We start from the raw sequence: 25,193 nt of genomic DNA, 5'->3' as shown, positions 1-25,193 counted from the left end.
CGACCAGCAGATCTCCAAATATTTGTTTCTTTGCTAAAGAGCTGTGAAGCCTGATTCTCAAGCTTAAGCTCAAGCTCATTTCGTTCCTGTCAGCTCTGCCTCCACATTATGTGTATATTATCCAGTGTATGTACTGTAAATATCCATACACATACAGTTTGACCTTGAACAGCTGCAAAACCGCCCCCCCAAAAAATCTGGCTGCCAAAAAGCATGACAGAAAAGATGAAAGCTAATTTACAACCTCTTTATTTCTTCATCATTCAGGTTGTGTGTGTGTGCGTGTGTTTGCTATGTCATAAATTCTTCATAAGGCCAGGATAGTTCAGAGGCGAGACACAGGACATCAATTCCAGTTAATTCCCAATTTGTGTCAGAGCACCAGATGCCGACGCGAGCACCGACAGGCCCGTTAATACGCCACTGAGGCGCCAGGTTGGAAGGGTGAGGAGAGAGCAAAGGACCGAAGGAGAAGAAGACAGAAAGACAGAAACAAGTGAGACCTCTGACATACTTAACATAAGCTCAAATTTAACACTGCAAGAAATAGAGTGATAAAAAGTAAAATGAAAGGAAAACAGGGAAACAAATATCAGAGGTAAAGGAGGAGAAATAAATGTGATTGGGAGGAGACAGAAATAGAAGAAATAGAAAGAGTGAAAGTTTGGGTGAAGACAGAAGAGGTCCCTGTTCATCCTGCTCACCTGGCGTTATTATTAAGAGTGCACATTCTTCTTAATAGTGCTGATACAACAGGTTGCGTTTTGGGAGGACATGGAACCTTGAAAAACAATGAAACCTTTTTTTAATCAAGAAAGAATTCTTTAGGCTTCAATCCAACATCGGAAGTATCAGAAAGAAACCTGAGCTTCCGGGGAAATCGCGTTCAACAAAGGTAGTACAGAACGAACATAACTCATCACAAAAAGTAACAAAATAATTTCCCAAGCAAAAAATAAACTTGGTTCCCTGGTTTACAGTCCTCAGCACTGCCATTCATAAAGGCTTTGTTATAGGTTGTTTTCGGTAGCGTGTTATTCTTTGTGAAAGAAAGTTGTCACTTAATTTTGCTAAAGGTTTGTAGGGGTGCAGAGTGGGGTCATGTTAACATCAAAAAAGATCAACTTAATGATTTATTGGCAGGAAATCGAAAAAAGACGTATTACTTAGAAACTATGATTCTTAAAAAGTGTGGTGGTGGTCACAATTGGCCTTTGACCTCTACTTCAAGATCAATAGACTGATCTGAAGGTCAAAGTGATGACCTCTTCTTCAAGGTCATCTAAGGCCAAATTTGTCTTTTATCTTTAAAACTGAACATTTTACTGCCTTTGTATTGGCAGCATTTAGGAAATGATGCTGGTGTATGAGGATTATAAACAACACATTATAGTCTGAATCATATATCATGTCATATTTGACCTCTGATCTCACTTTTACATTTCACATCTGCCTTTCATTCAAGTCGACCGCAAAATGTGTTACATCTTTAAAGAAAGGATTGTCAAGAGAAAGAGAATGAGCTGCCTAATTAGTTCGAAATACATTTATAATGTTATTATACTCATTACCTACTTAATGTTTATATAAAAATACAATGCTATCCCCTTAAAAGTGAATATTGCCAAGAGAGTGAGCTGCCTTGGCACATGTTTAAAGTTGGTTAACATAGTATGGCTATGGACAATTATCTTGGGGATCGATGTTAACTTGTAAAAATTATATGCATTAAATCAATAGTAGGATTATTGTATTAAATATCAACTTTGCCACTACATATTTATATATGCATAGTTGTCTGAGCCAGTGCTGCACAGTATGTGTTATGGCAAGCAGACAGTTTTGTCTTATGGAGCGTATGTTAAGTCCCTGCTCCAATGGCAATGATGCCAGTTACCCACAATCATATATGGAGATGACAGGACCTGAATAATATAGAGCTTAACTGCGTAAGAGAAGCATTTTCATCATGTGGGTGGGAAGGCGATGATGGGAAAGATTCCCATGTTTACAACTTGTGCTTACTTCTGTCATCTAATTACTCAAGATGCCAACCTCTAGTCTCTTTACTCATTAGTGATGATTTAAGCTAAACACTAAGAACCTGCAGGAATGGACAGCTGTGGCGTTTTTTGGGCATTTGCCTTTTCAAAAGCTGTTTGGTTTCAGTTCTGGTAACTGTGACATGCTAATGGGGTGTCCACATACTTGCAGAATTAGAAGAGGTGACGGATGAAGGAAAACCAGGAGAGCGAGTGAGAATGTGAGATTAAGAGCCCCCAACCTGATGACACACACACAAACTTTAATGCATGCGTGGGAAATGGCATTCAGAGTCCAAATGCCTCCCCGTCAGTAACAGAAGTTTAATCACAGCCTGGTTACTGTGGCGGAAATACACACGATGCAGAGAGAGAGGCAGAGAGAAAGACTCATCTGTTGCTGTTGTTTAATTTCTAAAATTGAATCCGTTTCAGCAAGGTTGATACATATGTTAATGCACACACACACACACACTTCCAATAACTTTTATGAGTGAGGCAATACTGTCTATGTGTGTGTGTGCGTGTGTGTCATCATTAGGGACTACAAGGAAATGACGCGCACACACGCAGATGGTGTTTGCTCCTCTGTTGCTTCTCTCTGTTTGTGTGACGTGCCACTCGGTCGACAGGAGACGGTTTGTTTCTTCGGAGGAACAAAGTCACATCGCTGCAATTTCAGCCTCCTGACGAGCCGTCGCCAGCTGTCACCCCACCGCAGACCTGGAATTAATCACCACGCCGAGGTACAGACAAACAACTGCCACCAACGTACCCATTAGCAAAGCACGCGGAGCTCACTTCAGTCCTTGGAATGACCCAAATACAGTACAAGACATACAGATGAAAGTTGTTTCAGGTGGTTCAAATCTATTTAACTTTTTCACAATGAATATCAGGTGACCTCCAGTTGGCCACGGACACTTTGGAGAAAAAAGCTGAAGAAAACTACTAATTATAACCTACGATAGGTGAAATCCGCGAAGTAGCCAACTGTAAAAACCCTCACTACACTTTTCTCAGACAGGCATGAACATTTTCACACTTTTCTCTCTTGTCTCAAAGTTCAAACCTTCGTACAAAAATAAGTCCAGTATTATAGAATGAAACCAAAGGCACCCGCGGTTGGCTTTGACGGTGCAAAACGTTTCATCGTTGACCATGTTGTGTTTGTTGGGGAGAAAACTTACAAACATACAGTACAGCACTTCAGAGTCACACTGCTAGCGATCGAAGATTTATGTAAATTTGACAAGCTGAACGCATTCTGTACTGTACAGGAGACACAGCACAAGATTGATTGACAATGGTCTACAGCCAATCAGGACGTAGAACACAATGCACTGTAAACAGAAAAGAAAAAAAGCATGAAAAATTGCACAAAAAAAATCCGCGAAACAGCGAGGCTGCAAAAGGTGAACGGTGTTATAGCGAGGGACCACTGTATACAATTATAGATAAGTAGGTGTATTATCATCAATAGAAGTTTAGGGTTCTACTGACAAATGCAGCACTTCATCTTCAGGTGTCATTAATGTTCAACCATCAACAGCAGAAATGTCACCAGAGAGATCACCAGTCACTACCTCACAGTGCAGAACTGCACTCTCCTCTTATCAAGGCGCTAAAAAGGCTGGCCAAGAGATGTAATCTTAACTTCCCCAGCCCAGGAGTTACTCAGAAGGCATCCTTGCAGGACGCCCAAACCACCTCAATGCGCGCCTTTTGGTGTGAAGGAGTAGCAGTACTACCCTGAGCACCTCTCAGATTGCTGAACTCCTCATCCTATCTCTAAGTTTTGCTTTCATTCCCAGCTGTTTGTTTAGCACAACAGACCAACGCACCGTCCGCACCATTGCAGCCTTGACGCCACTCATGAACAGGACCCCGAGATACTTAAACCCCTCCACTTGGGGCAGTCACTCATCCCTGACCCGGAGTAGACACTCCACCCTTTTCCGGCAAAGGAAAACTTGGCTGCCAACTGCTCCAGTCTGAGCTGGAGACCATCACCTGATGAAAGAAACAGAACCACATCATCTGCAAAAAGCAGAGATGAGATTCTAAGAGCAACAAAGTGAAAACCTTCTGCCACTTGGCTGGACTTGTCCATAAAAACTATGAACAGAGTCAGTGACAAAGGGTAGCTGTGAAAGAGTGAAACACACACCAGGCTCGAGTCCAACTTATTACTGGGAATGAGGACAAAGCTCCTGCAACGGTCATAAAGTGGCACACATCCCGTACTCCCAAAGCACCCCATACAGGATAGCCAGAGGGGCTTGGTCTATGTATCGAAGTACATAATTTGTGACTCACTGTGTGCCTTTCATCAAAAGCACACACTGATAACTTGCCAAAAAAGGTTGACTCATCAGAAGAGCTTTTCTGGTTGATATGGACCAAAATATTAACTCAAAGCTTTATCTTCAGATTTTTGGGATCTCAGAAAAATAAAAACTGTTATTCCTACACTGGTTTTCTTTAGTGTGTGTGCATGTCTTCAGAGCTGTTACTGTGTCCAATGTGTATTAGAAAGAAATAAAGCACGGTATACTTTATGGCGAATGTGTTTTCTGTTTTCTAAGTCACCACTGTATGATGTATCCATTTAAAGTCGTAGATTGATCTGTCTGTCTGTCTGTCTGTGCATTCCACTGCACAGTTAAAGGCCATGGTGGCAGCAGGGCTCCCTAATTGAGACGACACTAATTATCATCTTCATGTTCTAGATTGGATCAGTGCTGATTAGCCTAAAATTAGACACACAGACACACACACATAGAAACACAGACTTACATGCACAGTCTCAACGGAGTATTACTGTGATATACTATCTCTGTGGCCATGGCCATGGTGCCACAGTTGCACTGCTGCATCTTCTAAAACTTGGCTCTACTGTGTCTTACTGTGCGTGTGTGTTACCTCCAGCTGTCTCCACATGTGTGTCAGGTTGTGTATTTTGCAGTGGAAGCTGCTCGGTAGTTCAGTGCCACTCCTCTTCAGAGACTCGGCTTGGCCCAGCAGGTTGGTCTTTCTGCTCTCCATCATCATCAGCTCAGTGTGGCTGCTCTGGATAAGGAGGACACACGTATGAACAGATACAATCCAACTTGACATTTAACTCTTGTTTGGCAGCTGTGTGAAGCACACTAGTTAAAAACAAACAAACTCGGGATTCATTAATATAGCCTTAATTAATGGTACCACACTGACTGGGCATTTATGCTCGTCCCACTCCTACATGTTTACCTTTAAATTGGCCACCAATTTTCCTTCCCTTTGAAGGAGACTGCTCCATATTTTTATTCTTGAACTCTATTAGAGTTACCTTGCTCGATACTGCATTCAAAATAATCCTTGTTTATCTCCTACTCGATCTTTGTGCCGGCCCTCATTAATTTGCTGTCAGCAACAAGCTGTTTTAGCTCTTTCCCTTTGAGGTCACCCTCCTTTTAAGCCAGCTTTCTTTTTATTGGCTGCCCCTTGTAAAAACAAGGTTTGTTCATCAGGTCGGTGGGGCTGTGTGTGCCTGAGATAATTATATTAGGAATACCTGATCTTATTTGTAAATCTGAGCTATTGGCTCATACGGATTACTTGCACATATGATGACTTTAACCTGGCGCATAAAAATCCACTTTAAATATGGGTGTTACTTGCATAGCTTCAACCACACCTTTAATGCACTTTACAGTGTTGAAATAATTGATAATGTGCTTAACCAGCTTGACTTGTCCAGCACCAACATTTTAAAAGGCAGTATGGCTGTGTAATTCACCGCTGTTGATTAGTACATTCAAAATCACGTTCCACATTTCCATATATAACCCTATAGAAAGCTATCCTGTCCAGTTTAATGTTTTAAAATCATTAAAACATCAGCATATCTACAGTTAACCTTTTTTCTTACCATTTACAGGTGTGGGCACACAAATACGGTTGAACTATTTATGGTTCTGTACTGGAAACTTAAAGCTCTTGCTTAGGATAAAAGACCGAGGTGGTTGCCGGTAATTTTTTTCTTCCAAAACACGCTTGACAAAGGAAATTTGTAATGTCAATGTTTCTATGTTTTGACATGTTGACACCATGAAACTGGATCTCCACTTGAATCCATTGTACTTGCTGTGAATCCATCTACAGGGGGTGAGTATTAAATGCTCAAAAGACAGATTTTCAGTAGAATATTCCTTGGTCTTTCAAACGGGATCACATTTTTTATTGTTATTGTTTGCAGCTCATCTCATGATGAAGCGTTTGAGGGTGTCGCAGGAGTTTTCAGCAGATTTCACTCACTGCTTCACCTGCTTTGACCGCTTTAAAGATAAAAACTCTGTCGCACCTCTGCAGCTCCGCAGTCGCGCAGGAATCAAACACCGCAGCGGCACTTGACGGTAGACTGTGGAGTCCTTTATGGAGAGATTTTAAAAATGCTCCATTTTGTACCAGCAAGTGTTGCTGAATATTTTCCTTCCCTTTTGTGCTTGAGTTCTGTAGTTGGGGAGTGAAGGAGCTGCAGGTTTTTCTATTTTTGAATCTAAAAGTCACACTTTCAGGAATGTGAAGAAAAAACATTTAAAACAACTGCTGCAGTTTTCTAGAAATATCACAGTTTTTCCCCAAAGTTGGAAGTTTTTGACACAACTGATTGACAGCAATCGACCAGGCAATTTCCTACTTGTGTCTTTTATCACACTGACAATGGAAAACAGGCTGATCTTATACCTTGTGTCACTTTGTTTCATTAAACGTTGCCAAGTAGGCGCCCATAGTTAAATCCTACCTTCAAGTCCATAAGAGCCCATAAGAAGAAATCAAGTTGCAGTACAAATAATCAGATTTATATTTACGCCCAAACAGGAATGGCACCACTCGTATTTTTACCTCTTCACTTTTGTTGTGCACAGCAACAATTGTCTTCTATAGTACACTGACTTTATGGAGAGAATGGCAGTAAAGTGTACCTTAATTGTCAAAGCTCTTCATTTTTATGTCTTTTCTGCTTTCATATTGATTTTTTTTCTTCCTTTTATTTCAGCTCAGAAGTTCTTTGATGCTAAACTACATCATTTTGAGTTGATTTAATTTCCTTTCTCCCTTTCGTTCTTCTCTCTGGATATTGTGCTTCCAACCAACCACATTTTTGCTTGTTTCTCGAGTTTTCTCTCCAGCTCCTTTTTTTGTGGTCTGATCTTTGTTTACTCTTTGTGGTGTCTTGATTTTTGGCAACTTCAATTCTTCCATTTATGACTTATAGATTCACTTTCTGGTTTCTACACTGGCTAAATGTCTTGCCTTTAGCAAGTACTTCCAGGGTTCTGCATGCCCTTCCAGCCGTTATGTCCCCTTTATTTTATGAAGTCCAAGGTTTAGTTTCGTAGTTCTTGTTCCACTTGCCCTTTCTCTTCTTTCAATCCATCTTTTTAAATCTCCACATTTATTTATTTTATCTACTGTAAAACACCACTTGCACTTATTTGCCTAATTCATCCATCCTATTTTCCATCCATCTCTTGTCTTCCCTGTTTTCGCTTGTTAGCATAACTCTCCTCTCCCTCCATGCCTCCATATTTTTTGGCTTAATTTCCCTCCTCCTCTCCTCTTTTCTCTTTCTCCTCTTTTCATTTTCTGCATCGATAGCTACTCAATTCTACTTTTCCCTTGTCGTTTATCATTACCACCCGGCCCTATTTGAATATTTAAATGTCTCTTCTGTGACTCTATGTGTGTGTGTGGATGTATGTATGCATGCATGTTTGTGTGTGTATGTGTGTGTGTGTTTTTGCTGTGCTGTCATCAGAGAGGCGGCGGCCATTTTTCAACGTCGACGATTCTGATGGAGATGCTATCGCTCGGTGCTTCACGGCCATCCATCCCCTTCACTTAGCTAATAGCCACGCCGCGAGAACGAGGGATCGAAGGCAAAAAAAATAGACGAGTGGAAGGTAAATATGTCGGCGTCGCACTCTTCTAACAGCCAGGAAATTATACGATTTATTCGCTGATGGCAAATATTGATTTAAAAAGGGGATAGGGAGCCAGTGGGGAGGCGGCAGGGGGGTTGTTTTGTTGTTGTTGTTTGTTTGAAGGATGCCACTGATCCAAAGTCAAAGAAAAGAGGGAGAGAGGGAGAAAGGAAGATAGACACGCCGATTAAAATGCATGAGATCCGAACTTTGAGATAAGTGCTGAGAGAGGGATCTTGGAGAAATGGGAGGGTGGAGGGGAGGATGATGGGTGAAGATGGGGGGGTGGAAGGGAGGGTTACATGGATGGCTAGCTGTGATGTATTCATGCCTCCAGTCAATCTCCATGCAAGGATGGACTAAGATACACAGGCCTAAGGATGGAGAGAGACAAAGAACGAAGTAAAAAAGACAAGGACTGAGATAAAGAGATCATGTGCAGAGGAAAGAAACAGAGAAAACTACAATAAATAGATGGAAAAGTAAAGGAGCGCTGCTTCAATGACACTGACACCATGTTCGCAGTAAGAGACTCTTGCCGTACGATGGGAATTGAAGCTCAAACAAATGCCGGCAACACACGCCACGACTCAAAGCCTCAAAAGTTGGCCAGCTGAGAAGGGTTCAACTTTTTAAAAATATCCAAAGCTTAAAGCAGGCTGCAAACTGGTGACAGCAAATATTACCATTCCACTTCTGACAACTGAGCATGCTACATTTTTGTAATCCCCTGTAATTGTTAGTGAATAGTTTTGATATTTTCTGCGATATTAAAAACTTTGCTAGGTCAGGACACAAGATATTAATAAATACAAAAAGATGTTTCTGCAAATATTTCACCATAAAAGCCCTGTTGAAACAATGCAGGATTTCTGTGCAATGAAACATCAGAAGTGGCCAGCTGAAACATGAAGGTGTGATGCATACCAGCACGTTTGGCGTGTGCCAATATTCACAAAGGTGAAAATGGCGAGCACAAGCTGGGTGTTTATTTCAGTGGGATAAAATTCTTTTTCTAAAATCTAACTTAATTTACATGGAGATGCTGGGCTAGAAATCTGTGCTTTGGTGTGATACTTGCAACAAACATTACAGTGTGTGTGTGTGTGTTTTGCTCATAGTTTCAGTTTCAAACTTTTAAAAGTAAAACTGCCAAAGATTAGAAATGATGCATCAGCAGTAGTTTTAAAAAGCAGTTTTCACTTTTGGTGACAGAGAGTGCCTTTAGTCTGTGACTATTTGATTATGTCTAACTAAAATGTTTTCTTCTACTTTTGCCACTTTTTTATTCTCTTTCTTCATATAATACTTCTAGGGTTCAAAGAGAATGTGACCTGTGACATTCTCTCTGCTGTATTCTTTGAAACGTGGTAACATTGACATCCATGAATGTCTTCTGAGGTCTTCTTCTTTTCCTCTTCTTTTGCCTGGCAGCTTACTCATCCTCTGCACTTCCTGATTCACAAACTGTCCTCCATCCATCCATCCTCCTCTCTTCTCCAAAGAACCCCTTAGCATATTTCCAGCTCAGTATCTCTGTCTAGACAATTAATAAAAGGACTTTTCTCCTTCCTTAGTACCTCACCTTCCCAGTCATCTGGTAACTCTTCCCTATCACCCACAGCCTGTCTCAACACGTTCCTGAACTCCATCCAACATTAGTCCAGCATCAGTCTTCAACTTTCAACATTTACTTACCCTCACTCACTGCCTCTTCTTGTTGTCCAAACCATCATACAGGCTACCATCTGATGCTGTCGAGCTACATTCTCCCATATCGTTCAGATTGCACCTTTTGCATAGGATGTAGTCCACCAGTGTGCAGCTTGCTTACACTCTTACATGTAATCCTATGTTCCAACATCTTTTTGATGGAAGTGTTCACCACATCAGTTCTCTCCTTAACACCATACCTACCTAAAACCTTCTCACCACCTTTGTTTCCTTCCTTTACATGTCCATGAAATCTACTCCAATCACCTTCCCTTCCACTTGGTTCAACACACAACACATCTACCTTCCTTCTGTCCATCGCATCACCTAGCTCTCTCTATATTTAAAGCCTGTAAACTCACCTCATCACTCCTGCTGTTCCTTCTCTCTCTTTAGTTGTCTTTGACCAACAGTAGCACAGTTTCCACTGGCACTCTGCTGGCCAGCAGCACCATAGGAGGTTGTTGTTAACCGCTCCAGTATGGAAATCCCATTCTTTATGATCTGTTTGATTTGACCAAGATTTTACACCAGACGCCCTCCCCGATGCAACTGTCTCCTCTCCTGTTTATGTCGGGGCTGGCACTAGGAGTACACTGGCTTGTGCCCCTCTGCCCCCCCAAAGCTGGGTTAAAATGTGGCAATCAACAAACTTAGCATTTTGCTGCTGAAGCCATTAAAAGTTTCTCTGGCACAGATCCCAGCGTCTGTACAGAAAACATTAAACATCATTTGTTACTAATTTAAACTAATTACTTGTTGCTTCAGTCCCATATGTTACATATGTGACTCTAAAAAAAATGTTTATTCACATTTCTTTGCTCAGATTGAAATATAGATGAACGCAGGAACAATATGTGATGCAGCTGTGAAAAAGAAAGAGAGCATGCATTTGTACTCATTTATGCAAAAATTGATGTATGTAGTTTAGTAAAACTAATGGATATACTATGTCAAAGTCTGGGTGTATATTTCTACACTGAATTTATTCAGTCTTTTCCGAGCTATTCAATAAAAAACGTTAAGCCCCAAAGGCAACACCTTCTCATCCCAAATGACTGCCATTGCAGGTGTAATGGGGTGTAATGGTCCTAGTGGTTGGATGGTTATGGACTGTCTAACAAGTAACAAAAAATCAACATAAAACAGTGAAGGAAGTTCAGGAAAAGCAAATATTCACATATTCCTAAATGGGAATGTCACCAATGGAAGAAAGTTATGCCAGAAAATCATGCAGCCCACTGTTTTTGAAACTGTCCGTGTCATGCTTTTGCCTCGCTTCAGTCCGAAAACTCTTTGCGTGCTTCGTTATTTTTGCTCCTTTGTGATTGTCTGCCCCACCCTCATTAGTTTCACCGGTGTTCAGTTGTTTTCAGTAGTGTTGTTTCGCCCCCTGCCAGTTGTCAATTTCTGAGTTTGTCTTCCTCTGGTTCCTTCTTTGATTTCTGTTTTGTTTTAGCTAGCTCATTTTCTGATTGAATCAGCCATTAGAGGCTTGTTTTTTGTTTTTTTAATCCTGCCTCAGTGCTCTGTGTTTGGGTTCACCACATCCCACTGTGGTATCATAAGAGGTCAACTCTGACAAGATAAAACAGATGTTACTTACTACAAAGGAGAAAATTGTACAATAGGAAGAATTATTTTCAATTTGTTCAACGTTTGTTTCCTAGGATGTCACTGTACAATAAATGCATATGTTTATGGTGTAAGCTGGCGACAATTCATCACTTATTTCTAATATTCTGACATACAAAATCTGCTCCCTACAGACAATGAATCTTTGCTACTGCAAATATATTTTTAGAAAATACTTCTGTCCATTGTTGAAGTAAAGCTCTGTGCAAATAGATTAATGAATCACACATCAGAAAACAGTAAAATGACAGAGCTTTCCCAAAACACACAAAGAGAGAAATGGTGGATAAACGCTTCACAAAACAGATGAGAGGGAAACAGGGGGAGTGGAGAAGAGAGGAGGGAAGGGGGAAAGGAAGAGGGGGAGAAAATCAACAAGCAATCATAAGTTTAATTTGGTCTCCATATTAATGAGCACGGAGCTGAAATGTCAGCAAAAATGCAGTCATACATGAAAAACATTTAATGCATTTTGAACATTAGGTTTTTTTTCTCCTTCGCTCGTCTCGCAGATTCATCTTATCCGCCAAATGAGAGAAGTTTGTCGGAGGCTGCGTAACGGAACGATTTTGTCGTCGCGGCAACTAAAGTTTGTGGGAAGTGATAAGGACGCATCTCTATCCTCCGCCTCGTGATCGTCTTTTCTTTTTCCCTCTGTCTTTGTGTCTCCATCCTCTTAATTCTTCCTCACTCTTTCTTTTTCTGTCTATACGGTTTCTCTTCTGCAACACTGTTCCTCAGCTCCTGTTGCTGTTCTAATCTTCAGAAAACTATTTCACCTTTTTTCTCTTTAAGTCCTGTTGCTTCTTGTTTTCTTCCACTTTCTTGCTTACTTAAGTTTATTGCAAGGGTCAAAAATAGCAATAAAACTACAGAATTATCAGGATGGGATAAAAAAAAAGTCTGCTGTGATAGACATGTGACCACTCCAGGTGGTACCTGGGATATGCTCAAGCATCCACCAACACTGAACTGGAAAAGTGGTTATAAAGTGGATGGATGAAAGTCAAATGAAGACTGGACTTACAATAATAGTGGTTAGTTGCTTCCTGTGAAAAATTAGATCTTAATTCTATGAAACTAGTCTTCTGTGAGCAGAACTCTGTCTGGTTTGTTTATCTCCATGGACTTATAAAGGGACACATGTAACACATACAAGTTTAATCCATTGACCTACAGGTGGCAATATCAAGCCAAGACATACATCAATGGACCACAAAAAGAAGAGAATGAGGAAGAAAACTTGAAAGAAAACCATGAAGGATATCTAAATATAAAAGTGAAAAGCAATGCTTTTAAGGCAATTTAACCTTTGATTATACAGCATTACTGGGGTGTGGCTGAGTGGGCTTTCTTACACCTGTAACCATAACACTCACATGATGCCACATCGTTGCAAGGTTAGATGCTCAACCTCTGGCAGTCAGCAAAGACCGGATTTTTAAGCTGACTTTAATCAGAGACATTATGAGAGAGAATATACATTTATTTTGATTAGGATTCAAAGAAGTGTACTAAAGCTTCTTTTTGGTTGACTTGTTGCAGGTGCATAAGATGTAGAGCATGTATTTTTTAAAGTACGCCAGTAAAGCATATATGTCTGGCCCTTCCAGGTGTGACCATTATTAAATGTGAGTCTTTAGGGTTCTGGTTACATTAAACAAAGGTTTCTTGTCATTAACAAGAAAAAAAAATCTCTTTTGAGCTACAGAGTTTATCCTGTAACTGTGTTTACTCTCTGGATTGCTAAAACCCTAAATCTCCTGAACTGTTGTTTTCGGATGTGGCATGTCTATGATAAATGTTTGTTTGGGTCTGCGAAGGCGAGGGAAGGCTTGCAGTCATGGTTGAAACTGACAGCAGCTTCCCGTAACTAACACAGATATTTATTGACCAATCCAACAACCCTGACCCTGTCTTACTATTAAGAGTCATCAAATGTCTATTATAACTCCAGCTCATTATTAACCGTTCTGCTTCATACCCCAGCGTTCCCCCACTTAACACCTCCTCTGTTTCATTCACTTCATCCTCTAAAACTCTCCTTCCTAAGCAAAGAGTGTGTATGTGTGCTGGATATACACAAAGATAGAGAAAAGAGGGGAAAACACTCTATGCTTGCTTACATTTCAGTGTGTTTGTGTGTGTGACTCAGTGTCTCCGACTGAGATGGATGTTCCACCGGCTCTGAAAGAGGAGGAAGTGGCTCTGTGACACCCCATTTATACTGCTAGACACTTCAACCTGTGTGTGTCTGTGTGTGTGTGAGGAAGGAAGACAACACAGCCATAAAAAAATCTTTAAGCAACACTTCCCCTTCCAAATAACCATTATTACTCTATTTAATTGTTACTTTACTTTTAGCATATCGATTTCCAAAAAAGATTTCACTAAAAAATACTGTATGGTATAAAAACATGCATTTTTATTTAACGTTTGGTGTGTGTTTATTTTATACCAGTGCCCCATTTACATTAAAAGTAATCACAACAGAATAATGCATGTATTCTCGTTTCTATAGTAAACCTTCTGTGGTCTCTCCAGTAGGGACCTGTAAAACTACAACTGCTTGCTGTCACCAGAAGCAGCGCTTGGTTAAGCTAATTATTCATATTTTATTAAGTTATCAGAGAGCTGCAGACAAACAAGGTGGAAAGTAATAAGGACAGCCCTGCACACCAGCGCAGTACCTCGATGTAGGAAACGAATGGTTGTATTCAGACAGTGTCAGAGTAAAGTGACCATTTAGTTAGTGGACCAGAGTAACGCATGCACAAGCTAGATAGCACACAACATTAGCTACAATTGGAAATAGAGCAGGGCGATATGACCAAAAATATTATCGGTTCTGACATAAACGGTAGTAACCAGACTGAAAAGCAGCGCACATTTCGGTGCTTTATTTCGGTGCTTTTTTCCTGAGATGTCACACACTTTGGATTCTAGCCAATCATTGTACCTTTGCAAGCGTAGTAGGCGGGCTCAGGTACGTACGTTCTTTTAGAGCAGAGCTACAGATTAAAAATGCCCAAGGCGAGGCGGTCAAAGTCTGGCTGTACTTCACAGCAAAAGATGCAAACTCAGCAGCCTGCAACAAATGCTTTAAGGTGATACTGTCAAAGGAGGTAACACCTCAAATCTGATGAAACACCTGGCGACGTATAGCATTTTGTTAAAAGCTGAGACATGCGCCATATTTGATAGCTTGCTGCGAGACCTCACACCGGGCACATCTACTGCGGGTGGGTTGCCTGTTATCGGACCCGGAGTTAGCAACATCCCCCAAAAACCCGAAGAGGAGAGTCCTGGCCCCTAGCCCTGCCAGTGTAGCAGAAATGATGATGGATGATGATGCAGCAGCAGCCGTTCTTCTCTGCGTGAGTAGCTTAATGTTGTTCGTGTATAATTTACGTTGAGTAGACTAACCACGTTATTACATTAATGCATGTAAGGTGAACTAGCAAACATCATCATAGCTACATGCAGCTGTCTTCTTGTTTGATGGCAGATACTCCCTTCACCCTGGCCAAAAAGGCTAAAATGACCAAAGAAAAAGTGGAAAACAGCTAAACATGAGAGGTTTTTGGACAAAGTTTGTGTTTTTTCCATTGTTTAAGCACTGCTTCCAGCCAAGAGTGATACCATAAATCCCCTATAGCTGCAGAAAAGGCTAACATTGTTATCTTTTTACCAAAAAACAGCTGAACATGAGAGGTTTTTGGACCAATTTTGTGTTCTCCATTCTTTAAGCACCGGTTTGAGCACCGGCACAGTTTCAAAAGTACCGGTTTGGTACTGGTATCGGATAAAACCTAAACGATACCCATCCCGAATCACAATATAGATTCAAAAATTTGTGATAATGAACTAACTGACGATATAATTGACACTAGAAAAAATACTTCACAACTCCACAACTTTATTAGTGCAAAAAAACAAAAAATTATGTATTTTCACTTAAACAAGCAGCTGTTTTTTAATATCCATTAAGTTATATAAAAATTTTACAGTGCAAATGCAAATTCCTTGCTGACAGTTTAACCAAAAGGCATTTCCAGTGGAAATTGGCCGACATATCCTCAGCATAACCATATATAATATCCACAAAACTTAAAAAGAGGTTATACACATAATGCTCCGACAATCCATCAAGCGGTGCAGGTTCATAGCTTAGCAAAGTCGTACTAAAACATTTGACCGATTTTCGAGCGCCGTGTACCACATAAAATCGTTTCGAGGTCAGTAAACACAACCAGAATTCATACATAAGGCACACGGGATTATAAGGGGCACTGTCGATTTTCAGAAAAATCAAAGGATTGATTTTAAGTGTGTTGTATTTTCCAAAAAACACGGTAATAACGACGGCCCGCTAGCATGCTCTACCAAAAATAGTGCTTTGTTGTGTATCTGACGGACGAAAGCTAAACCAGTTCCACACCACTGAAGTTGCAGCATTTTTACAAACCAATTCTGGTTCATCCGTTTCATTCAATGATCCGCTTTCGCCCTTCTCATTCTCCACCATGCTTTTTCCGCCATGTGCGTATGAAAACAAAGGCACTGCGCATGCGCGTTTTACCCATATTCTATCGCGATATTTCATTTTCTTATCGTTGCCAAACATTATACCGGTATTACCGTGAACGGTATGATATGGCGCAGCCCTAATTGGAAAGCTAATCTGCTGTCCAGGACTGTCAGCCTCAGTATCCCAAAAAAGCCCTCTGTTATACCTCTAGGCAAATCGATCAGACCCAAACACCTCCAAACTCTTAATAGCTTTAACCACAAACACTTTTACTCAGCTGGAAAAAATAACACATTTGTGGCAAGTAGCCCCAGTTGTGCACAAAAAGTTATGTGTTACAATCATCATGCATAGAGTAATATATTTTTCCTCTGTCATGATGAGGTAATTAGTGTAAATGTGATTTGAAATTTAAAATCATACTCTCTGCTTTCTGAGTAGCTGAGATTCTGGAGGTTTCTCTTTCGCTGAATTAAAACCCTTTTGCTTGGACAAAAAGATGCAAAAGAAAAAAAAAGCAAAGAGGAAAAAAAAGAAAAAAAAGAAAAGAGACTTTCTCTGTTTTCAAACGAGGAAACAACAAAAGGCCCGGCAACATGTTTTAATTGTCACCATGGAAACCAGATGAATGAGCCGTTTGACTGGCCGGTAATGACGGCTCGCCATTCAGCCTTGCAGCGAGTCACGCGTGAGTTTGTGTGCGCGTGTGTTTCGAGTGTGTGTGTTTAGCTGGGAGGTCATTTGTACAAAGCAGGGAGGGCAACATATCTACATGTCTGCTGGGACAGAAAAAATACGGCGCGAGAACAGAGACAACAACTGCCTGTTATGTCTGCAGCATAGCAGTTAAACACATGCACATACTAATAACTGAGACGAGGAGAACAAATAAACAATCCCTTCAGCTTTTTACAGATTTCCTAATTCACCACAAGTTGCTACTTCAGCTGTTTCAGTGTGTGATTTATATCACAATATTTTACAAAAAAGGAAAAAAAAAGTCAAGACTTCACACAGATTTCTGCAGACATCATCAATTCATCTTTAAAAGGTGTCAACAAAATATTCTTTGAGTTTGTATTTTTACTTTTTTAGCCCATTCTTCTTATAGACGAGTAAAGAAAAAGAGTGTGCTGGCTGTGGGAAGGTTGAGTGACAATGGGATGTCACTACTTCATGCCAGGTGACCTATGACCCCCTAAGAACCCTGGGAATTCGCTCATTCCAAGACATTACATGAAAAAAGTTTGCAGAATTCCAGAAAATGTGAGAAAAGCATGCACACTAATGCTGAACACGAAAGTAACAGCAGTTTTTGTCTTTCTGTGTGAGGGCCAAACATTTTCAAAAATAAAGGTCAGCTTCTGTTAAAGAGTATAACTTGGTTTTGCAGATTAAGGCCAGAATTAGCTTTGATTAGATTCTTCTCTCTGGCCTGTAGTCAGACTTCACCCATGATGGAGCTCTCATGACTTTACAAGTATAAATGTATTTGTGTGCTTCTAACTCTACAGGAAGCTGGAGAGATCACACTATTCAGCTTAGAAACAAAGAGTCTTTATAGTGACGAGGGGTGGGGAGGGCAAAGAGAGAGAGAATTTGTTGGTACAGGAATGGTTGTGTTGTTTCTGTGTCGTCTGTAGGTTTGTTCTTTCAAAATTTACTCTTTACTCTTATTCGAGAGAAGTAAACTTGAGAACATTTCTGTGACATGGGATCCTGCACGGTGGTGACTGTATTACTTTTTGTTGTATATGTTATGTATCCATTGCCTTTTCATATGCATATTGAATTCATTTGTTTCGATAAAAAATGACACCAATAAAGCCTTACTAAATCAGAACTAATGACATTCTCTGTGCTTAATCACAGAGTCAATGTGCTAATCATATCAGTGGTGTTTTTGTGCTGAAGTGTTCACCGCTGACTTACAGTCTTACTGAGGACAGCAGGTGCTGCTGAACAACACTTCCTCTGTTTTCGGCTTCCGCCATTGAGTGTGTGTGTTTGTGTGTGTGTAACTGGAGTTAATGAGAGAAACAGAAAGTCAGAGTGGGTTGATGCCGTGGTCTTCACCTACACTGCAGAGAGAACCAGGCTTTTATCTGACAGGCTTTTATCTCTAAATTTATGGTATTCTTTAATAAACATCCATTACCACGTCTTAGAAAAGACTTCCTGTTTTTTACTCTCATCCTGTTTTGATTCGCTGTTCCAAAGTACACTCACCCTGCTGGTTTTGATGAATTCAATCTCCTGAACATTTCCACCAAGAGAAAACCAAGCCACCGTGTTTTACAGCAAATGTGTAATACACAAATAGTCAAAATCCCCCTTCAGGAGGATTTTTAGGTTCATGTTTTTATGATATTTTTAGATATAGTTGCAATTTTACTTTAAAATATTTTCAATTTAATTTTTCATATTGTGTCATTTTCAGTTGTTGCTCTTTTTTTAGGTTTATGCACCAAAAATATTTGGCCAGGTTTAAGAAAAGGTCTTCGTTTAGGAAGAAATAGACACTTTTACCACATTAATCAAGTTACAAAGCTCCATTTTCCTTTTCATTGGAGTTGACATAGTCCTACCCCTACAATAACTCCCAGCTCCTACACAAAAGTGGGTCGTCTTTCAGATTTTAAGTCTGTTTTTGTGTAAAAGATGATATTTTGTATTGTGGATTGTGGATAGTATAGTTCTTTTCATCTTTGTGCAGAGCTGTATACAGGACCCTGTACATCCTGTGTCCCATAGAGGTTAACATTCCCAATATTCTAGTTTATTCTAGCAGTCATGAGGAAATGCCTCAACATTAACGATGTGAAATGCCACTAACACCTGCAGTGTAATAACTGTGATGGGAGAAAAGGAAGAATTCATGTAATGTTGTTATTAAGCCACAGGGAGGACTGTTGTTTGCTTTCTCAAGTTATCATTTATAACTCTCATTTGTGTAACAATTATGATGAAGATCCTTGAACAATTAAGTAATGCTTGCCGTGATCTTCCACCAAAGCTATCCAACATGTTTTATTGCCTAAACTAGTCCTCTACTATTTTTATTACGTTTTAAGGCATGTCTTCTGGTTCCTGTGTGCTCCTCTGGGTTGTACATGAAGGCAAAAGCAGCCTATCACAGTGGCTGTTTGGGTTGGAGTAATTGTGAGTACTTTTACCTTGGAACATTTTTTAAGGCTAGTCTCTCGTTTGATTCTCGATTCCTTTTCTTTGCTCTTTTTTTTACCTTCTCCTCCACCTTTACCTCTTTCATCCAAAACACACACTCCTGCCCCTCCTCTTTTCTTTCTATTCCAACACAATGACAGAAGTGTAATAGCATAGCTGTGTGTGTGTGTGTGTGTGTGTGTGTGTGTGTGTGTGTGTGTGTGTGTGGGCATCCAGCACAGCGACCATGTAGCCTAAACGACAGACAATCTTTATTCTAATGAAGAAGGTGCCAAGGTCACAAAGAGAGCAGTGTGATGAATGGAGAAGACACACACCCACACACAAACCATGCGCCTGACACATTAATTGTGTACTTGAGCTTCCAGTCGATCTGCAACTGTAATACTGTGTGTTCTCTCTCTCCCTCTCACACACACAAACAGGTTAAAAAGGAGGCTTTCCCCTTGAGATGACTTTTACGCATTATTCTCATGACATACACTTAAACAAACTGTCAATGGAAATAAAATTTGTTGGCAGGTAAAAGGCAAACTGCAGCGTGTGTGATCTGCTGTCCGACCACTTTGAGACAAACCACCACCAAAGCTCAATAAACAGAGTTTCTTTATTTCTGACTGCTGCAAAAGATCTTAAATCAAACCGCTTTGTTGCCTCTTTGTTCTTTGGTGTGCAGCTCTAGGTGGGGTTACTGTAGGAGAAGAATTGGGAAAAATAGGAAATGTCAGAGTATGTGTTTCTCCTGCGAATCAGTAATAGGTTTCCCACACCCACCTATGCAGACCTGTGGATTGGAGAATAACATTTAAAGGCGTGAGCGAGTAGAACCACAGAGGCAGTAGTTGGAAATGCATAAGTCAAGGGCCGTAAAAAAGGTGCCGCTAAGAAACACTTAGCAGTGTTTAAGTGACAAAATCAAATATTGAAATGGTGAGAACTGTTACTGTTTTTCGTTTCAGCATTTACTTCACAAAATGATTCCCGTTTCATCTCAGGGAGAAAACTTCTCCAATAGGACTGCTTTGAATTCTGTTACTGCTGATCGCTTCAGTCTTTGCTTTTGTTGCTTTGGAGGGAAACTCTGCAAACATGTTTATAGCCAACCTTGGCCTGACATTGGCTCGATGCTCAACGTCAAACTACTTTTAGTTCTGTATTAGATTCCTGCTCAATTCTGTGTGTGTGTGTGAGAGTGTTAGTGTCAGGTTTCAGTCAGAAAGTGTTCCTGGGAAGCTGAGGGAGTCTCAAGAGAGATGAGATACAGCAAGCGAGGGAGAGAGCGAGAGAGAGAGGTAGAGAGAGAGCGAGAGAGAGAGAGAGAGAGAAAGAGGAGGAAAGTTGGCGAGATGCTGCTGAGTCGTGTCTCTTTGTTCTAAAGCAGATATATCCCCGACTTTATCAAGACTGACAGAACAAACGCACAGGAAACAGCCTCCCACAGGACACATAATCCACACACACACACACACACACACACAGATGAGAAAGAGTACGAGCACACAAAGACACAGAGGTCTGATGTGAACACACACACACACACACACACACACACACACTGAAACATATATAAGAAAATGTGAGAAAGTGCGGAGACACACATGCGCACATCGACACAAAGACACACAGCACGAGCTAGCGGAGATACAAACACACACTTTGCACGTGTGCACATTTAGAGCGCAAAAACACGCACTGTTTACACGTGTGGAGCTCCAAACACATGCATGGTTAAGCTCATACACTGTACGCACTGTGAAAAGAAAACACAAACATGCTGCCAAGGAAAGCATATGACAACAATGTGCACACGTGCTCACACACAGATGAGAAAGACTCAACAATAACCTCATGGAAATCATGGAAGGGTCCAAATGAAAGGTGCACAAGGTCAACCAACATATATATATATACACACACACCCGCATATAAAAAAAGGAACCAAGTGCATGTAGTCCCTTCTATTCCCTATCAGCCACTAACCAGACTAGATCTTTATTAAATTACACTTGACCATGTTTACATTTTGCTAGCACATATTCTTGGACTCTGCACCTCTGCATAACACCCAGTTCAAAATAATCCTTATTTACTTCATACTGGGCAAAACAGGCACATACAAACTCTTGTCCCAATCCACTGAAGCTAGCTTTCTTCTGATTGGCTGCCCCTCATAAACAGAGAGGGCGCTTTGAGTACTCCAGGAGAGTAGAAAAGTGGTATATAAGAATCAGTCCATTTACCATATCTGAATAAAACTTTTTTACAAACTTCGTCACACATGCAAAGAGTATTGAAATCTATATACTTTTACAAAAGCATTTGTAATAAATTCCAATTCGCTGGGTATTTATTATTTGCAACGTTACATTCTTCATTTGCATTTTTTTGTAACCGAAATCAGTATCCACGATGGAAGTTTGTTTGACTCACCAATAAATATGCGATGAAGTATTTGAAAAAGTCTTGCAGGCCCAGCAAAAACTGGCCTTAGTGTGTGGTTTTATTAGTTTGATAGAACTGGCAATGAGTTTTCGCATGGACGGCCTGTTTAAGGTCATAGAAAAGCATCGGATTTGAGTTTGAAATAGGATTTTGATCGTGGATGATTTCCCACAACTACGAGAGACAGATATCAGTAACTTTGTTTCTTAGATTGCTTTGCTTTTTGCTTTTGCAATCCTGTAGCTTACTTTACTTTGACAAACAGGTTCTAATGCAGTGACTTCTCGATTCAACAGGTCTGGCAGTAATCATGCCTGGTTGTTGGCTTCAAAAATACTTACTTTTCATGTCATGATTATTTACTCCATTAGTTATTTCAAATGTTCTTTGTAGTGTGTCCCAGGCAGACCATATTAGCGCTTGTTTGTCTTTATGCAGCACCTGCTGCTGAAATTTTCAGCTCTTCGAGCCTTGTGTGCCCTCACACTGTCCTCACAGCGGTCTAGGGCACAAACCTGTCTAAAAGTGTGAGCAACAAAGCTATGTGAAACACTGTGTAGTCTGCATGTCTGAAACAGACCGCTTGGGGACTATAAAAGTCAGTAGGCCAGACACAAAATTGTCGTACTTCAATAATAACTTGAATTTTTCATTGTTTTGAAATGTTGCGTTTTTGAACTTTTGCCTTCATATCTTATTCTTATTGACTCAGTGGAGTTTCTGTTGCTGTCAGTGCTGCTGTTGAGACATTTAGCTGGTGATTCTTTATACATGGACGTATTATTGCACGAGTTCATGCTTAATGTTAACTATTATTACTACTTAACTTCTTTCTTTTGTTTTGTGTTGTTCTGATTGATATTACACTATATAGCCACACAAAGGGACAGGTAATGACTATGATACTGATGTAATGTTCTGCTGGGAAGCCTGGGGTCCTGCCATTCTTTTGGATATTATTATGACACCTGCTACCTGTTTAAACATTGCAGTCTCACAGGAGAAAGAGCCCAGATTCTTGAACGAGCCTCCAAACTACGAGGATCCTGACCCAATGTCCTTGTTGCTCAACAGCATTAGCTTACTTTAATGCTGTGGTTGATTGGGCTACATTTTCTGCAGTACTTGTAAGTGACATCCCAATGAGAAGATGCTGTTATTTTTCTTCTCATGGTGGAAGATGTGTAGGACACATATCCTCACGCAGTCCTCTGAGTCTTCATTGTTTATGCCCAAATAACATCTGGTACACATACACACATAAAAAACTCAAGAAGACAGACAAAAGTTGACTGAGTTGACTGAGGGATTGGAAATATACGGAGATAAGTGAGGAAAAACACACACACAGACACACGTGTGCACACACACACACCTCCACAAAGAGACACAGTCCCAGAAGACTTCAGTTCTCTGCTCATATAACAAGCAGCGACAAACGACAAAACGCGACATCAGGATGTATGAGCCGAGAAACGTTCGACTCAACACATCGTTTCCCGACACGCGGATACACACACACACACACGGCGAGCACACGGCAGACACACACCATGGCAGCAGCAGAGCTCTGCAGGTCTCTGGAGAGAAGAAAGGGGAGTATCAGTCTACAAAGAAAGAAAGAGGAGCATGTGTGTGAGTGTGTGACAGAGAGATTTTCCTGAGCTGCAGGAAGTTTCTTTTGTAGGATAAGGAGAGATTTTTGCTGTTTCAAAGTGGTTTTTTTAAACGATTTTCTCCTTCATTTCTCACCCGCATCCTTTTTCTTTTTTTTCCTTCTCTCTCCACCTCGTATTTACAGTCAGATTTTCTTTCTGCGTGCGTCATTTTAAAGATACAGAGGTCAGATCTGGAGCATCTTTTAGTCCCTTTCTTCTTGTTCCTCCTTTAATTGTTCTCTTTCCTTCGTGAACTTTAAGTCACACGTCAGCACATTCAGATTTTCAAGATGCTGTATTTGTTTCACATTTTGCTTTTCTCTTTCCATATTTTCTTTATAACTTTATGCCTGCTCCTTTGTATCCTTCTTTTTTCTCTTTCCTTATTAAATCCTTTAGCTTTCAATTCTTTCCTTTGTTTTACTTCTTCTTTCGTTAAGTGAAGCATCATTTTCATTCTTCTTGTTTTCACCTTCCTTTCTTCTTTCTTTTCTTAGAGTTTCATCAGTTCTTCTTTTTTAACCACTGATTTCCTTCCCCTCAATGTTCCATCCTTTTCAGAGTTTGCAGTTTATTCTTCTTCTTACTTTTGCTTCCTCTTGTTCCATATTTAACATTTGGTCTTTCTTTCTTTTCTACTTTTCATCTCTTTTTTCCCATTCACTTCTTTCTTCCTCCATCTTAGTTATTACAGTAAAAGGGTTGGAAAACGTCACTATACAGATGTTTGCAGAAACAAAATACTTTTGCTTCTTTCTTCCAGTTGTTTATTCTTTTTTCCCCTTCTCATCCTCCCTCTCTCCTCCTGTACAGAGGGAGGTTGGGAGTGTTAGGAGCACAGCGAGAATTGCAGCAACAATTACATGTGAAATTAGCCTCGCCTCATAGCCTGCAGTGTAATTCCAGCCTTCTGAGGCGTGGCAAAGTCATCTGTCTCTAATTAAAGATTTTCTTTCTCTCTACCTCCCTCTCTCAGCCTCCCTCTCTCTCCCTCTCGGGTTAACATTCATCTTCATTCATCCCTCTCTCTCTCTGAATCTGAGAAGATTTGGGTAAAACCTAAGTTATTGCAGGTTAGAATTTTTAGCAGTTAAAACTAATGATTTCCAACTTTACATCTTACATACATGCATATAATATTTGCTTTGGATTCTTTACTTTCTATTTTCGTTGTTCATTGTGTTCTTCTTTTAATCAGAATAGTCCTGTACAGCCGTCTGTCTGACTTAATGAAAGACGCATACATCTGTGTTTTTCTTTAACTGGATATTCCACAATGAAACGGAATAAGACGCACTGACAGATAAAGTGACAGCAGAAAGAGGAGACAGAAAAACAGACAAAGCTGAGAGGATATAGGACTTAAGCCTTCTGTATGTTTCTCAGGCATGACTCTCTACTGGAATATAACCTAGACCGTGTGTGTTGGTGTGCTCAGCCTCCCGGTGAGGTTGTGTACTCTCACTGTTGCCCTCAGGGCTCAAGATGAAGAAACAGAGAGAGGAGCGAGAGAGGAGAGACACAGAGGACAGAAAGAGAAAGTGAAGCTTCTGTGTTTCCATCGTGTTTCTACAGGAGGCTTTCCTCTCCAGACAGACAGGATTGCCAGTTGTTTCTTCAAACGCTTAAAAGTTTGTTGTGTTTGCATTTTCCTTGCATTTATCCACGTTTTTGATACGCGACTATGATAACAACTTGTGTTAACCGAGTAACATTCTTAAAGTGGCAATTTTAGAAAAACACCACACTTTTGTTGACTTCAAATGAACATCCATGGGATGGCTGTAGCTCAGGAGGTAACACAAGTCATCTACCTAAGCTTAAGGTTTGTGGCTGCTTCAGTCTGAAGACATGATAGGCTGCAGACAAGACACCGAACCACAAACACACAATGTTACACTCAGAGCACTCGGATGTAGAAAAAAAAGCGCTTGTATGAATCTGCATGAATGAGACGTCGCATGAAGAATTTTGAAAGGTAGAGAAGAAATCTGCTGTATCAGAACCAGATCATTTT

At 40.4% G+C, this 25,193-nt stretch overlaps 1 protein-coding gene across 2 annotated transcripts in view; it reads right to left on the bottom strand.

The window, feature by feature from the left end:
• The window catches only part of akap6 (A kinase (PRKA) anchor protein 6), a 213,107-nt gene that overhangs the window by 51,507 nt on the left and 136,407 nt on the right, over window positions 1-25,193 (bottom strand). For both annotated transcript variants that reach the window (XM_040042907.1, XM_040042909.1), the window contains one exon: window positions 4,968-5,114. In XM_040042907.1, the coding sequence (XP_039898841.1) occupies window positions 4,968-5,114 (147 nt within the window). The remainder of the gene's footprint in view (window positions 1-4,967; window positions 5,115-25,193) is intronic.

Source organism: Simochromis diagramma, unplaced genomic scaffold (genome assembly GCF_900408965.1).
Source record: "Simochromis diagramma unplaced genomic scaffold, fSimDia1.1 OVJJ01000304.1, whole genome shotgun sequence".
Classification (NCBI taxonomy): Eukaryota; Metazoa; Chordata; class Actinopteri; order Cichliformes; family Cichlidae; genus Simochromis; species Simochromis diagramma.
This window is presented reverse-complemented; position numbering and strand designations above follow the sequence as displayed.